This window comes from Haliaeetus albicilla, chromosome 16 (assembly GCF_947461875.1).
Source record: "Haliaeetus albicilla chromosome 16, bHalAlb1.1, whole genome shotgun sequence".
NCBI classification, from domain to species: Eukaryota; Metazoa; Chordata; class Aves; order Accipitriformes; family Accipitridae; genus Haliaeetus; species Haliaeetus albicilla.
In genome coordinates this window covers 33,176,643-33,189,473 of record NC_091498.1, presented here as the reverse complement: position 1 = coordinate 33,189,473, position 12,831 = coordinate 33,176,643, and the positions used below count along the sequence as shown (strand labels likewise).

Genomic DNA, 12,831 nt, shown 5'->3' with positions numbered 1-12,831 from the left:
AGCTTCCCACTGCTGCTTTCCCTGCCTGTTTGTCTAAATTGGGCTTAATTACCGTCTAATTAACCTTCCACATCCTTAAGGGAGGGGAGCGCGGGGAAACGAAACCCAGAGCACTGGTGCCCTCTAGTTTTCTCAGCTGCGAATGTACTTTTTTCTCTAATAACTGATTTCTTGTGTGTTTTTCTCCCAGCTCCGAGCCGCAGCAAGGAGGAGCTGCTGCCTCAACTTGTGGAGCGGGAAAGGAGACAAAAAAAAGCGCCCCGATGTTTTCGCCACTGCGCTGCAGCGGGAAAAACCAGCCTGTGCATCGGTGAAGTGAGTTGTGGCCAGTCTCAGCCTGGCTGAGCCCCTGCAGCCCCGAGGAGTAGCCCTGGCAAGCGGCTCCTTCAAGGCGGTGCGGCCTGTAACCCTCCGTCAGCGAGGCCTTGGTTGCTGTCGGTGTAATTACGTCTTACTGTTAATTACTGTTAGGCTTTGCACGGGGTGAGCTACAGCCTTCCTTCTTCCAGACGGTCCTGCTGGCAGAAGTGGCCTCGGCCCCGGGGGTCACTGCACCCAGTGAGGGGGATCCCAGGGATCCCAGCCCCCGTGGGATCCCTGCACCCAGCAAGGGGGATCCCTGCATCCAGTGAGGGGGATCCCAGGGATCCCAGCCCTCGTGGGATCCTGTGCACCCAGCGACGGGAGATCTCTGCACCCAGTGATGGGGATCCTGGGGATCTCAGCCCCCATGGGATCCTGTGCACCCAGCAAGGGGGATCCCTGCACCCAGTGAGGGGGATCCCAGGGATCCCAGCTCTCATGGGATCCCTGCACCCAGCAAGGGGGATCCCGGGGATCTCAGCCCCTGTGGGATCCCGTGCATCCAGCAAAAGGGATCCCTGCGCCCAGCAAGGGGGATCGCAGCCCTCGTGGGATCCCTGCACCCAGCGAGGGGGATCCCAGCCCCTGTGGGATCCCGTGCACCCAGCAAAAGGGATCCCTGCGCCCAGTGAGGGGGATCCCGGGGATCCCAGCCCCCGTGCGATCCCTGCACGCAGCAAGCGGGGATCAGGGGGACCCCACCACTCGCCCCTATGGGATCCCTGCACCCAGGGAGGGGGGATCCCAGGGATCCCTGCATCCGAGCCCGTGGCATCCCTGCACCCGGCGAGGGGGGACCGGGGAGATCCTCGCACCAGTGAGGGGGATCCCGCTCCCCCCCGCGGACGGGATCGGGCCCCGCAGCCCCTGCCGCGGCCGCGCGGGAACGTACCATCCCCGCCGGGGGGGGGAGGGGTCGGGGGGCGGCCCCGCCGAGGCCCGCGTCACCCGTCCCGCCGGCCCCGCCGGGCCCAGCGGCGCGGAGAACCCTTCCTCTCCCGCCCCGCCGCCGCGCAGGGACAGGGACAGGGACGGGAACGGGGACACGGTCACCAGTCGTGTGTGTGTGTGTGTGTGTGTGTCCCGCCGCGCTCCCCATGGCCTCTCCCGCGGCGCCTCGCGGGGATGCCGGCCCGTTGGCGTGGAGACGCGCGGCGCCTCCGCGGGCTCCTCCCCCGCGGGCCACTCATTGGCGGTGGTCCCGCGCTTGGCGTCTCGCGATTGGCCGGCGGTGCCGTCGCTCGGGCCGAGGGGGCGTGGCGGCAGCACCGCCCCGCAGTACCCCCCCCGCCTTCATCCCGCCGCGGCCCCGCTCATTCATTCCCCCACCCGCGGGTGCCGGCGCGACGGGGCGGCGGCGATGCACCGGGCGGCCGGGGGTCGCCGCGCCGAGCCGCGCCGCCGCCCCGCTGCCCTCGCAGCCGGCCCGTAACGAGCGGGCTCGGGCGGGCGGGGGGCCCGATGGGCCGGGGCTAGGCCGGCGGCGGCGGGGGCGATGCGGGCGGCAGGATGCCGCGGCTCCCGGTGAAGAAGCTCCGGAAGCAGCTGAAGCTGCTGCTGCTGCTGGTGCTGCTTACCTTCGCCGTCTGGTTCACCTACCTCCACATCAGCCTGGTGCGCCAGGGCCGCGCCCTGCGCCTCCCCTTCGCCTACGGCAGAGGTAACTGGGGGGGGGGGGGGGGCAGGCGGGCGACATCCCTCCCCAACCAGGGACAGCACCGGGGGTCCTCCCCCGACCCTCATCACCCCTCGGTGCGAGGCCTCGGTGGGGTTTGGGGTCCCCCCGTAAAGGGTGGTGGGTGCCCCCACCACCCCGGCCTTCTAGAGCATCCCCCCCACTCCCGCCGGCCCCGCTCCCACCCAGTACCCGCAGAGTGGGACCCCCCCCCCCCCCCCATGGCCCAAAGGCAGCTTTCCATCCCGCACCGCCCAGGTGGGTTTGGGGAGAGCGGGACCCTGCCACGGGCACCTCGGCACCGCGCCCCGGCATCGCACCGTCAGGGAGTGGGGTGACCGGAGGAGACCCAGGAGGGACCCCAAACCGGTCGGGGGGGTTTCATTCCCCCCGCCGCCCCCCCAGCTTCGAGCGGCTCCGTTCTCATTTTTCCGCCCGCCGCTTTGGCTGCGATGACAAAGAAGGCCATTTATAGCCACTCGCTGCTGCCTGGAATGGGCAAACCCAAACCCTCCCATCCTTTCCCAACACTTTCTCAGCCTGTCCTTCTTTATCGGAAAAAAAAAAAAAAAAAAAGAAGTCCTTCCTCCTCCAATCCTCGGCTCGCACCCAGGGATGCAATCCGGGATGCTCAGGCAGGGCTAATCCGGAGGGACAGGTGCTAGCACTCGCCCTATGCTTCGGCTTTGTGGTTAATTGCTCCCAGCTTTACCCTTGCAGACCTCGTTGGGCTGCTTGGGTGGCATAAAACTGCACAAAATATTTGCCGGGTGAAACTTGAGCTGTAACGTTTCTGGTCGGACTGAACTTGCCTAGCGGTTTTTGTCCTAAAAAAAATAAGAAAGAAATGAGCGTTACTACTTATTTAGGCAAGAAATTACTTTCCTGAGTGGGTCAGAGCAGTTCTGGAGACCGGTGAAGCCTCTCAGCTGGCAAACCCAAAGTTTCCGACCATAGCAGCAGCATGATCCTGCAAATTTTTGGGCCTTATGGTAAAATCGGGATAATGCTAACAGGAGAAGCAGGAAATGAGGCTGCTTGTGCATCGCCTCAAAGGAGGGGTTATGGGGAGGCTGCGCCGCTTGTTTTCTTTTCTCTGCTGCAGGGTCGTGCTTAATGGAAAAGCCACAAGTTACAGAAGTCTAACCGCAAGTGGCTGCCCCGTGTCTCTGCAATTATCCTGGTGTTAAGAAGGGCCGAGTCCTTCCTCTTTCGGGGCCGGCAGCCCCGGGCAGGGGGGTAGATGGTGTGGGATCACCGGCCCTGCGGATTGCTGGCTGTGAAAACTGCGGATCGGGGTCCCTCTGGGTGTCGGGATGCAGCGGTGCGAGGGCGAGATGAGGTTTTCCTCCATGGCTTCATCCAGGGAGGGTGAACAGAGCAATGCCTGTGTGCTGCTGCTTTCCCTGAGTGTGTTTTCGGGTGCTGAACCCGGTGGGTGCCTATTCCTGCTCTCCCTTACCTCCTCCCTATGTGGCCTGCATCCCAGCCTGCCCCTCAGGGTGCTCTGAGGGGGGGCCATAGGGTTTGCTGTAGCAGTGAGGAGATGCACAGCCCTGCTCCAGCTCGCAGCAGGGAAACCCTGCAGCGCGGCTGGACGGCTGTGAGCTGGGGGGGTGATCGGCACATGGCTTTGGGGGAGAAGAGGGTCTGCGGGAGGTGGGGAAAGAGATGGGGATGGCATGGGGGGATTGTGACTTGGGAGGTGCCAGGCAAGGACAGCGCTCCAGAGTGTTTTCCACTGGTCCGGCGATGGGGTTTGGATTTGCCCCATGCCATGGGGAGCACGGGGATCTTCTTTGGCTAGGGTGTGGCGAGGTGGGTGCTTCCCCAGGGCAAGCTGGACCTCGCCTGGGCTGGATCCTGCCCCCTCCACTGTCTGGCACCAGACTCCAGGGAGATGCTGCTCCTTGCATTGGGATTTTCCCATCGGTGCCTAAAGCCTGGCTGAACGTGTGGCAAAGCTGGAGTCTGGGTCCCGCTGAGCCTTTTTGTAAGCGTGGTGATGGAGAGAGGTTGGGTGGAGGCTGGGGAAGGGATTCGGTCACACATAGGTGGACCCTAGACCTGCTGCTGCGACCCAGCAGAGCGCCAGAGTGGGAGAGCCAGGGAGCTGTTTTAGTTGGAAAAAATATTGAATGGAGTAAAAAAAAAAGAGGAATAAAAAAACATATCTGAGAAAAAAAAATTCAAGAAAAAGCTTGGTGCAAGAGTTTGAGGGGAGAGGGAAGGGTTTGGGGCTGAGTCGTGGAGAGAGCTGAAAGGCAGAGCTGTGCCGGGGGAGGGCTCTGGGGCAGCCCCCCTCTACCCGGTGATGTTTTCCCCTGTCACCTCGCTTGTGTTGAAGCTCCTTTGAGCCGTGCTGGGGGGAGAAGCTTGCTTCTCATGGCCACGGGGGTCCTGTCACGGTGGGGATGGGGTTTGCTCTTCTCCATGTCCCAGCTTTTGCAGGAGACATCCCCCAAGCCAGTGGCAGAGCACAGTCATTGGTGTGCACTGTGTTCCTGATGGAAAGCAGCCAGTACCCGATATTCCCAGGGGCTTAGCGGGTGTCCCTGGGCTGGGGTGAGCAAGTGGGAGGGGGGGTTACCGTGCCCTCCTGGCTCACGTGTGTCCTTTCTCCTACCTGATCAGTGGGGCCGTGGGATCTCCAGGGAGCTCTGGTGTGTCCTGGTCCCAGATCCCTTAGGGATGAGGGGGACACCTGTCCGTGGAGGGGGAGAGGTAGCTGCGGAGGATGCAGGGCTCTTCAGCATCACTGCAAGAGTCTGTGCACCAAAAGGTGTCTGAGATTCAGAGATGACTTTTTTTTTTTTTTTTTTTTTGGCCACTGTGAGCCGGAACCTGTCTGGGTGCTGCCCGGCTTGTGTCAGCTGGCAGAGGATGTATGGAAAAAAAGGGTTTATTACTCATTAAATGAAGTATCACCCGGCAGAGGTACTTTCTGGAGGCTGAAGGTGCAGGGCACGAGGCTTTCGGCAGCTTGGAAGGGTGTAAGGTGGGGAGGCCCAGGCCAAGTGGTGGCAGTGGGGTCTGCACATGTTGGGGAGCACAGAAGGCGTGGGGGGATTATTTGGGGGGTACCCATGTCCCCTCGGCCCAGCTGGTGATCACAGATGGAGCTGGAGCATCCAGAGACTTGGCTGGGAACTGTGCTGGTGCTATGTCCCTGGTAAAATAACCCCCCTTTTCTTATCTTCTACAAGTAGATAATTACCCTTCTCTGCGTAATTGAACACACAGATTCCTCATCTGAAATAATGAGGCCATTACGGTGTTCTCCCGGCTGGAAACCGCTCGGAGGCAATGGGGTGGAAATGCTGGCGTGCCAGGTGGAAAGGAAAAAAAGAAGAAAGAAAAGGAAGAAGGGAAAAAAAAGTCAGTAAAAATCTAAAATGGCTCTTAGCACGGGCATGGGGCTGGTCCTGCTCCCCTGGCAGCCATCTCGCTGGGGCAGTGATTTAGCGCACGGGGCTATTGCCCGTGCTGAACAAGCGGTGGTGCTGGGAGCCAGGTTTTGGGAGAGTTCTGTGACTGGGGGAGCGCAGGATGCGTGCTGGAGGATGCTAAAGCCAACTCGCTGCTAAAGCGGGGCCGTCGGGAGGAAAACCCAGCCGGGCTTCTTGGTACCGGCAGGACGTGGCACTGCCTGGGTCTGGCTGCGTGCGTCCTCGTGAACTTTGTCTGGAAGAAGAGCTGCTGATGTGTGGGAGCAGGAGACACCCCTCTGCCATGGTCCAGAGGGCTCCCCAAAATACTGTGAGCCAGAGGCAGTGATGGGTTGGATGCTCTTTGTTTGGCTCAGCCCGTCACTGCCTGCAGAGCCTTGTACTTGCCTGTCCCTCCCTGGGGACCCGTCCTTCGGGGTCTTGCACGCAGGGAGAGCAGGAGGGAGAAGGTTTGGGATGATGTGCAGCAGCATTTCCCCTGAACTGCAGGGGATAACGCATCTCTTTTGGACGGAGCAGTTATGGTCGGCACTTTGATTTTAATTGGGATGCTGAAACGCTGCGAACCGCTGTGGGTTTCATTCCTTTTGTCAGGGATGCCAGGAGCAGGTAGGGAAGAGAATGAGAAAGAGCCCTTTGAAGACGAAGGGCAGCAGGGTTTGCGAGGAGGCTGGGTGCTGCTTTTTTTTCTCTTGGCATCACCCTGCTCTCCTATCCCTGCTAGAAGAGACTACTTTCCTTGGTTGGACACCCCCTTGGTGCGGGGCCCCGGTGCCGGGGAAGGCTGGTCCCATCCCCTGCTGCTGACAAGGGAGGTTTGGAGCAGGGGAACAGGCTGGTTTTGGTGTCATTGGGACTGTTTCTCCAGCCAGGAAGCCCCGCAGCCCTCGTCTTCCTCTCCGGGCTGTGGCCTGGTTTGCCCTGGGCTCCTTGCCCTGCTCCTCTCAGGTGCCCCGCTCCTCTGAATCGGCTCTTTGTCACCGCGCCGGACCTGCCAAGAGCGAGCCGGATGGAAAAGGAGGCGGATGGACGGACAGACAAGCGAGCCCTGTCCTTTGGCTGGGGGGGCCTGTGGGCATCTCGGGGCTTTTTGGCAGGTGATGGGGGAGAAGTATGGGAAAAATATGGTACTTTGGGTTAGTCAAAGGCAAAAATTTGGCTATTCAAGGGCACAACTGGCTTTGGACCACGCTGCAGCAGCACCTTTCCCCAGCCTGGCTGTGACCTGGTCCCCTTGGCATCTGGGGGGGTCCCCAAAAAAGCCCCTTGAAGCCAGGGGAGGTGGGGAATTGCAGGGCTTGATAGTGGAGCAAAAACAAATGGGTTACACTGGGGTAATTTATCCTTAACTCTGCCCTCCTGCTGCTGGTTGCTGCAGCTCCCTTTGCTGCCTGTTTGGGGGGGCTGAGGGCTGGCTGTGATGCATCTCAGCGGTGGGACGGGGCAGGGTGCCTGGGCCTGATCCTGTCTCTGCTCCGGCCATCTGTCCCCAGGGTTGCGGCAGGCTGGAGTGTGGGGACTCTGAGCTGTGCTTGGCCGCGGAGAGCTCGGTGCCAGAGCCGGTCCTCTTGCCTGCAGCTGTGACCAGTAAGGCAGGGTGTGGGGGGAGCCTGGATCTGACCCCGTACCCAGGGAAAAGGGCTTGGCCCTGGGTCCTGCTTCCTCTGCCTGAAATATTCATGTGCGGGATGGGTGAGGGTAGGAGCAGATCCCTGGGGATTCACCCTGCGAGCCCCAGGATTTCCAGCACTGAGCGTGCGATGGCAGGAGCAGGGATGCGGCTTTATTTCTAGGGATGCTTTGCCCTCCTGGGAGCTGCACGGTCCCTCCCCAGGGAAAGGATGTCATGGGTGCGTTTGTCTCTCCGGTCTCTGCGGAAACCCCAGACCGCGGGCAGAGGGGATGGTTTTGGCATGTGTGTGTCTGTGCGGGGATGGGTCAGCGGGTCCCGCTGGACCTCGGTGATGGCAGAAGGAGAAGAGAGCAAAGCGCTCTGTCCCTTCACTGCTCCTCAGCCACGGAGGCTCTTCCAAGACCTGGCAGCTTAAGTCCTTTTAAAAACATGAAGAGAGACATAAAACAACCTGATTATAAATATTATTCTCTGTCCCCTTTAATGTGGGCATTTGCTGTCAATTAATTTCCTGTGCTGTTTTCCTCCTCTCGGGGTTTCTTTTGAAGTCTGCTTTAACTGCAGAGCTGTTGATGCTCTGCAGCGAGCCAGGGTCACCAGTTGCCTCCTCTGTGTCTGGGAAAAGGCGGATCCACATGGAAGGGGCCTCTGGAAAGCCCAGCTGGCCAAGCGGTGGGGCGGCAGGTCCCTCTGCTCCATGGCATTTCTCTTCCGCCCTCGCTGTGCTGCGACGGAGTCGAGCAGCTCTCCGAGCATCCCAGAGAGGGCATCGGAGGACCCGTAGCTCTGCTCATCCAGCACCACATCCTGGGGGATTTGGCGCCGGGGGGACTTTTGCTCGCTGCCCGCATCCACCGGGCTCGGAGGGATGCGGGGAGGCGAGCGCAGCCCCGGCCGGACGCCAGCTGTGTGGCCGCGGTCACAGCCCTCTCTGTGCTGCTGGCTTTGGCATCAAAGAGACGATTGAGGGAGCGTGGCGGAGGGGGGGAGAGGAGCAGGTGGGTCCTGACGTGCCGGGACCGGCCGTGGCAGCACGAGCCCTGTCCCGCAGCTGGCTGGCTCGATGCCTTCCGAGCCCGTGACGGCGCCGGGCATGGTACCGCTCCAGCAGCGGGCGCTTGGGCGGCTGTGGCTGTGCTGGGAGGTGCTGCGGAGTTACCCGAAAGGGCGTTTCGGTGGGTGACACGCTTCTCGGCTGCTGCCGTCGCATTCGGCTTCCCCTGGCCTGGAGGTGACGGCTGCGAGGGCCGGGGCAGGGATATTGGCTTTTTATTAGGAAAACGCTCCGCTCCGAAGGTGTAGCCGTTATATGTCTGGAGACACTCAGGGAGGGCAAAACACTTTCCACACCCCACGGTACGGGCTTTTCCCAAGCACCAGGAACTTTTTGCGTTGGTGTTTGGAGAGCTTTATGCTTCCCAGCACCGCCATGCGTCTGCCCTCCATCCCTTCCCCGCTCTGTGCCGTGGCCAGGCCTCTCCCTCTCCGGAGCCGCTCTTTGGGAGGGGATGAGCAGCAGCCCCGAGGTATCGGTGGCTGGTTGCCTTGGCAATGGCAGGACCGAGGGATGTCGGCTGGGTGAGGAGACGGGTGGGAGCCAGCTGCTGACCGGCGGGGACTGCACGAGTGTGATGCACAGGAGGATTTCGGGGGGGGGAGGCGAAGTAGGAGAGGATGGTGTCTGCAGAGGGGTAGAGCTCAGCCGAATTTGCTGCCAAATTAAGATAAGGGAAAGGTTAAAAGCACCTGGCGCTGATGGAGATAAACCAGACGCTGGCTGAAACAGGTTGGAAAGCTGGCAGGTGAAATGGTGAACCCCACGGGCTGTCTGCAGGGCAGCGTGGAGGTTGGAGACTGAAATATTTTTAGGGTGAAATGAATTCTGCCCAATTCCTGGCACATCGTGGGCTAAAAGTGACCACCTCTGGAGGCTGTGTCCTGGGAAGCGAAACCTTTGTGCTGAGAGCTGTGAGTGAGCATCATCCCTGTTCAAATGGGCAGGGTGGAGGGATGGGTGCATGGTCTGGCCGGAGCTGCCCTGGCTCACTTTGGAACTGGTGGAAAATGAAATGTTGCTGGAGCAGATGGGGACTGGAGGCCAACGGATGCACAGTCAGGTGTGGGCTGGGGGAAGATGGGGGAGATCTGGGTGCTGTCAATGCACAGGAGGGATTTGGGACCCTGAGTTGAGTGTGGAAGTGTCAGGGCTGCCACTCCTGGTGGATGTTTGTCAGCTGGAGTGGTCTCATGGCAGCTCCATCGCCAGCCCTGAGCGATTCAGTATCGATTTGCATTGCTCCAGCTGAGAGGGATATCACAGAGTGGGTAAACAGCATGAAACGAATGGGTTTGGGAGAGGCAGGAAAAAATCCCCTTGCTCCTCTAGTTCCCTTGGCGAGGCATCTGTTCCTTGAGGTGGTGACCCAGGGACCAACCCAAAACCCTTTTCTCAGCCAGCAGCAGGTAAAATCGGTGTCTAAGCAGGCAAGAGTGACCAAAGGAGGCAGGGAAGGGCTGTCCGGAGGACTGATCCTGCAACCCTGCCTGCATCCCCATGATGGTCACAAGCCCCGTTCGCCTCAGCCCCATCAATGTCATCTGCTGTCACTTGGCTGTCACCCAGCTTGTGTGAGCACCCACCGCCTGGGTTTCCCCCCAGGTGCCGTGGAGCAAATGCATTACTGCGGGCAGCGCAGGGGGCAGCACAGTATTTTTTTCCCGGTGGGCAGTGCTGCGTTTTTGTGGTGTTGGAAGGGGATTTGCAATATTGACTCCTTGCTGGCTAATTATAATTGCTTAACAGCTCGTTAGGAGGATCAGTGGAGGGATGCTTGTGCTTCTTTTCTCTGGCGGCTGACTCGGAGGCTGTGTCTGCGCTGGAGAGCACCGGGCTGTTGGTAATTAAACCGGTGGGTTTAATAAAAACGCCGACACTGCCACCTTTGCTGCAGCTGTGTCTGGGTTTATATGTCACCTCGCTTCACATTGCTGCTCCTTTCACTCCATCTCCAAGCTCTGTCATGGCAGGGCGCCCCTGTTCAGCCCTTGGGGGTCAAGCCCCGAGGGATGGACTCGGTTTTCTGCCCCATGGCAGCATCCTGGAAGGATGTGCTGGGGCATGGAGTGGTCCTGCGTGGCCAGAGGGATGCCACTGTTCGCATTGCAGGGGAAAACAGGAGTGTTAGCAGCGCTCAGAGGTCTGAGGATGGGCACCAGAGCCCTGGGAAGGGCACTTCTCCTTTCTGCTGGCTCCTGCAGAGGTGGGCACCTCCTGGGCATCGCTCTGCTGCTGGTCTTGACATGGTTTGGGACTAATTTGTTACTGGCCACCAAGCTCGTCTCCCCCATGAAGTCGGGGAGAGATCAGCCTGAATTCCCCAGGGGTGTAAACCCAGTTTAACCCCGTTGCTTTTGCAGCTGTGCATCTGGTGTCTCTTCTTGCTGGTAAGGACTTGTTGGGCAGAGCCCCACTCCCCCGAGCTGCCCTGTTCCTTGTCCTGGGAAGGTGTTGGAGTTGGGCTGTCTCCTCCTTTTCTATTCTCTGAACCCACGGCAGATGCTTGGGATGGTCCTGCCTGAGCTGCTCGCCTGCTTGCCGCATCCCTGGCTCATCTTCTGGCTCGAGTTGCTGCCTTCATCCCTCTTTTGCTGGCATCCTCCCAACACGGGTACTGCTTCTTGCTGGGGCCTGGCATTCCCCTTTGGCACGATAATAGCTTCATGTGCAGCCATGAGTGAGGCCCTCTCCCCTCCCTATCTTTCCACCACCACGCTTTTCCCAAGAGCAGGACTGGCTCCCGCCCCCTTTCTTTGCAGGCTCATTGGTTTGGTAGGGTTTGAGTTCTCTTTTTCCATGGGGAGAGAGGGGATGGATGTGATGGTCTGGATGGGCAAGGGTTTCTTTATAGAAGCCTTGCAGTGTTTCACAGCTGTGCAGATGGACTCAGTAGCTGGGCTGGATGCTGGAGAAGCTTTGTCCCTCTCCAGTCCCTCTGGATTTGGAGAGCTCAAAAGGATCGTGCAGAATTTCGGACATCAGGAGCAGCCAGGACATGTGCAGATCTCCCTTGGGTGGTGGACCTCAAAAGATGTCAGCTCAGACGTGGGGTACTCAGCATGCCTGAAACCTGGTCCTTAGCATCCTGACCTTCATGGTGTTGTCCTGGTATTTCCAGCATGTTCCTGAGCAGCGCTTCCTTGTGGCAGGGAGGTGCAGGACATACATCCCATCCCAGCCCCTCCCTGGCCTTTCCTCTTGTATTTGTATCCTCTGAGGAAGGCGAGGTAGCGGCATGTGCCTGTGAAGGTCCTTTGGCAATCTCCTGTGTTGGTCCCAAGGTCTCCTGCAGCAGCTGGCAGTGGGAATTAAGGGAAATAACTGAGGGCCTCATGTTTTCCAGCCTCCAAAGGCTTTGCCTGATTTTAGATCACTGGAGCTGGCTGCTCTGGCAGGCTCCTTCCCCAAACCAAAAAGGGGGAGCAGCCCCGAGTTGCTGGGAAGTGCAACATGGGATGAAGTTATCCCTTGGGGTGGGCAGCCTGGCACCAGTGCTCATCCCACATCTCACCCCCGTCACCCATCCCTCGGCTTTGGGATGTGCTGGGGAGCAGCATTGGGATGCTGAGGAGAGCAGCAAATCCCAGGTTTGTGTTTCTGTGAGCAGTAAGACCCACCTCCAGCTCTGGTTTAGACCACAGGGCTTGGCATCAGTGGGGATGTCCACGCTCTGGCTCTGGTTGAGTTTCTCCTTGCCTTTCCCCATCTTCTGTGCATGGATGGTGGTGCTGCTTCTCAGCTCATCTTTTTACTGGGAGGTAGGGATCCAGGTTAAGATGCAGCTCTGAACACACCTAGATGGTTTTGGCAGCCCGTTGCAGCCCAGTCCACCGGCATTTCAGGGATGGATGGTGGCGAGGCTGCTTGCAGCTGGGCTGGAGGCAGCTCTGGCTTGCTTTGGCATCTTCCATCCAGCGCGGATTTTGGTGCAGGAATGGGAAGATAGGAAAGCAGATGGTCACCCCAGGGGGGATTTCTTGGAGCACCGAGCTAAATCCATCCATCTCCTTTTCCATTGCTCTGGTCACAGTTTGTTTGTTGGGGTAGCTGGTAGGGAACTGTAGGCTCCTGCGGCGCTGAGGCTTCCTCACAGGCACGGGAATCTTCTCCCGTGGCCGGGCTGCCCTTGCCAGCCATGTCCTCTGGGGTATGGTGCCATGCCCCACTGAGGGGAGGCTGGCCAAGGTGTCAGATCCTCGCAGGCAACATGGGACCTGGGAAACCAAACCATGGCTCCTGGGAGGCCCCACAGGGCACTTCCAAATTGCAGCTTAAATGCCTTTTTTTTTTTAGCACAAGATTTTGGGGGTTTGAGCTCAGACACAATTTTCTGCTTGAATGTCACCATTTTTCTAGTCCACTCTGGTCCCAGCCAGCTCACCTGCATCTTTTTCTGGGCTTTCCAGGGGCTGGGAGCTTTGCAGGCAGCCGGGCTTGGGCAGGGAGGTGCAGGGCAGGCAGGGGATGGGCAGCCCTGCAGAGGGCTGTATTTCAGTGGGACATGGCTCCTGGCAACGGATGAATTGCTCCTCATGTCTGCTCTGGAGCATCAGCTTGGTGGGAAAGGGATTGGGACCGTGCCCTGAATCCCACCCAGCTGATGTGCTTGGGAACTTGGGACTGGGGTGTGTCATTTCTCCTCTCACTGGCTGAG

The 12,831-nt window shown here is 59.6% G+C and overlaps 1 protein-coding gene across 1 annotated transcript in view; it reads left to right on the top strand.

Annotated features, from left to right (window-relative positions):
• The first annotated feature begins 1,639 nt into the window (after nt 1–1,639).
• The window catches only part of B4GALNT4 (beta-1,4-N-acetyl-galactosaminyltransferase 4), a 31,991-nt gene continuing 20,799 nt past the window's right edge, over nt 1,640–12,831 (top strand). Inside the window, exon 1 of the mRNA XM_069804424.1 lies at nt 1,640–2,023. Coding sequence (XP_069660525.1) covers nt 1,873–2,023 — 151 coding nt within the window. The 5' untranslated portion in view covers nt 1,640–1,872. The remainder of the gene's footprint in view (nt 2,024–12,831) is intronic.